At 47.3% G+C, this 3,589-nt stretch overlaps 1 protein-coding gene across 1 annotated transcript; it reads left to right on the forward strand.

The window, feature by feature from the left end:
- Positions 1-25: 25 nt before the first annotated feature.
- On the forward strand, positions 26-3,094 carry LOC123175966 (G-type lectin S-receptor-like serine/threonine-protein kinase B120; the record flags this gene model as incomplete). The annotated part of the gene is given in 7 exon segments (XM_044590404.1): positions 26-887; positions 1,081-1,182; positions 1,267-1,448; positions 1,562-1,772; positions 1,862-2,099; positions 2,195-2,354; positions 2,512-3,094. Coding segments are annotated over 5 exon segments (1,443 nt in total), but the record flags the coding sequence as incomplete, so codon positions are not given.
- Between the last annotated feature and the right edge of the window lie 495 nt (positions 3,095-3,589).

Genomic DNA, 3,589 nt, shown 5'->3' on the forward strand with positions numbered 1-3,589 from the left:
CAACTTCATCCTTCGGTCGTTGGCCGACAGTGCCATACTATGGCAAAGCTTCGACCACCCTACCGACACCCTCCTCCCCGGCATGAACCTGAGGCTGAGCCACAAGACGCTCCCACTGCAGCACCTCGTGTCGTGGAAAGGGCAGCAGGACCCATCCCCCGGCGAGTTCTCGTACGGCGCGGACCCTAGCAACCTCCTCCGGTGCTTCGCCTGGAACGGGTCGAGGCCACACCGGCGAAGCCCGGTGTGGACAAGCCACCTCTACATGGGCGGATTCAACGAGTCGGCCATTTACATGGCCTTGCATCACGCCGGCGACGAGGTGTACATGTCCTTCGGCATGCCGGCTGGCTCCTTCGTCCAGCTGGTGAGGTTGGAGATCGACTACTCAGGCAAGGTAAATATACTAAGCTGGCAGAGCAACATGTCCGCATGGAGGGCCCTGTACGCAGAGCCTCAACATGAGTGCAATACGTACGGCTACTGCGGTCCTTATGGTTACTGCGACAACACACAAATCGTCCCGGTTTGCAAGTGCCTTGACGGTTTTGAACCGAGGGATGCTAAAGGATGGATCTCCGGTAGCTTCTCACAGGGATGCCGCCCCAAGGAGGTGCCAAGGTGCACCCATGGAGACAGTTTCTTGGCCTTTCCGGGCATGAAGGTCCCGGACAAGTTCCTTCGTGTCCCGAGCAGAAGCTTTGATGAGTGCACCGAGGAATGCAGAAGCAATTGCTCCTGCGTGGCATATGCTTACTCCAAGATGAGCAACATAGATATTGACGGGGATGACACAAGATGCCTGTTATGGATAGGCGATTTTATCGACATGGAGAACAACCATCAAGGAGGGGAGAACCTCTATGTTCGGACTAAAAGATTGCAAGGTATGCATCACTCCACTTTCTCTGCTTGCTTATGTTTTACTGTGTGTGTGTGTTCATTTCTTCTAAACAGAGAAATTGGAGAAAGAGTGGCCTCATGTTTTTATGCATGCGTTCGAGAAAGGAGTCTTCTATGAATTTGGTGATTAGCACTGACAAACTTTGGTGATTCTCCTTATATTAATTTTTTGTGCAGGTAACATGAGAAAGATCAAAACCATAGAAATTGTATTACCAGTTGTGTCAAGTTTTCTGATACTCATATGCGTGGGGCTTCTTTGGATCTGTGGCTTTAGAGGTAGGAAATTGTTGCTTTACTTCTAATTTTGATGTTATCCCCAGTCACAAGAAACTGAAGAGGCGGTGCCCACACTCCTGACAGGCAATCAAGGAAGCAAGCTTGTCTGGGAAAGGTTGATGCGTCGAGATACAGGAAATTACAATCAGTTCGCTGATGGTAACACGGAGTTTCCCATTTTGAACTTTAGGGAAATTGCTACCGCGACAAATAATTTCTCTGAATCCAACATCCTTGGCAAAGGAGGGTTTGGCAATGTTTATAAGGCAAGACGTATCTGTACTGATAGTTATTTGATCGTTTTTTTTGTGCGAGGGAGATAGTTAGAATATTAATGGAAGATCAAACTTTCTTGACTAAATAATACCTCATGTTTCAGGGAACGTTGGAAGATGGTAAGGAAATTGCTGTGAAAAGGCTTCGTGTAGGTTCTGTCCAAGGGGCAGTGGAGTTCAAAAATGAAATAGCTCTAATTTCCAGGTTGCATCATAGAAACTTGGTCAAACTTATAGGCTGCAGTATTCATGAAGACGAAAAGCTTTTGATTTATGAATACCTACCTAACCGAAGTCTGGATTACTTCATTTTCAGTACGTTCTACTCACTTGTTGCAAAAATCTCTACTTTCGGTCAAACATCGTCACTGACAAGATGATTCGTGTAATTCTGTCCTTGATAGATGATAGAAGAAAATCACTGCTCAATTGGCCCACAAGATTTAAGATAATCGCTGGTGTAGCCAGGGGACTTCTTTATCTCCACTAAGATTCCAGATTGATGATGATCCATAGAGATCTCAAAGCAAGCAACATATTGTTGGATGCTGTGATGATCCCCAAAATATCAGATTTTGGTACGGCTAGGATCTTTGGTGTCAATCAACACGAAGAACATACCAATCGAGTTGTTGGAACATTGTGAGTAGTGATGAATTTCATTTATGGGATCTCTCAACCTTTGTGCCTTAACTGGTTAATAAGTTTGAATTTACCATGGTTAATTGTCAAAGCAGCGGATACATGTCGCCTGAATACGCAATGGAAGGCATCATCTCCATCAAATCCGATGTTTACAGCTTTGGCGTATTAGTTCTAGAGATTGTGAGTGGCATGAAGACCGGCGCCACAACCCCGACAAGCTCACGCGCGTGCACTCATAATCTTATAGATTATGTAAGTGTACTTTACTTTTATTTAGTGATTATGATTTTGTGCATCTTTGGATTTCTACAAAAAAACTTTTTTTAGTGATCAGAGCCTACCTGCTCAGCTGATAAGGGGGGTGGGGGGGGGGGTACTACTGATGAATGACATGATTGGTTTCATGCAGGCGTGGAGCTTAATGAAGGATGGGAAAGTGATGGATCTAATCGAGTCATCCATCGTTGAGGGTTGCTCTCTCGTTGAAGCTCTACGATGCATCCATATCGGACTCTTGTCGGTGCAGGACGACCCAGAGGCTCGCCCCCTCATGTCTTGGGTGGTAGCAAGCCTGGATAATGAAGACACCGAGCTCCCGCAGCCAAAAGAGCCTATGTGCTCTGCACACCGTAACTACGGAGCCGGGGAAAGCCATGTGCATGATATGAGCCTCGTAAACCTCAAGGGGCGCTAGAAAATCCTGCCTTGTCCTTGACTTGTGACCCTCATATCTTCATACGCGTACCTGCTCAGTGCTATTCTACTTTACACTGGATGAGCTCTGTTAAAGCTGGGATTGTAATTTTATATGCTTGTAATATGTGCTCATTTGTAACTGCCGAGTGTTCGTGGCACCCGGCGTATAGGTCGACTCCAGTAGTGAACTGTAATGTGTAATATTATTCTGACTTCTTTTACTTCTCCTCCGTGCTCGGATGCGATCCATCCTTGCAGCGGAGGTCTGAGGAAGGAAATCCCTAGCCTCCCAGATTGATCGATCATGTCGACATGCACTTTTACGCCTCCTTTTTGAGGTGAGCTGATACTGCAATGCCATCGCTTTCGACGTCGACGGTCGCGACACGCTCGGAAAGATCCACCATGCCGACGTCGGTACAGCCATGCCATGCATATGGCCGCTAGACGCGGCGTGGGCAGCGGAGGGAGCTACACGACCATGTAGCTGCTGCTTTGTGGCTGTTGGTTATTTCGTGATGCCCAATTGGAGTCCCCACTTTAAGAGCACGGAGCCCAGAATCTTGAACGACGGAGCGGCGAGCAGCTAGCCGCTGTTCGGTGTTGAGGAGGCGCGCGTAGAGGTCGTGAGGCGGCATCGGCGTGTCACGTCCATTGATGTTTTCAACAAGAGAATCATAGTCCTCATCAAGCCCATTGAAAATGAACGAAGTAAACTCCTCATCACGGAAAGGCTTCCCAATAGATGACAGTGTATCATCCAAACTTTTGACCTTGTTGAAGAAGGCCGT

This window comes from Triticum aestivum, unplaced genomic scaffold (assembly GCF_018294505.1).
Source record: "Triticum aestivum cultivar Chinese Spring unplaced genomic scaffold, IWGSC CS RefSeq v2.1 scaffold196571, whole genome shotgun sequence".
In the NCBI taxonomy this organism is placed as follows: domain Eukaryota; kingdom Viridiplantae; phylum Streptophyta; class Magnoliopsida; order Poales; family Poaceae; genus Triticum; species Triticum aestivum.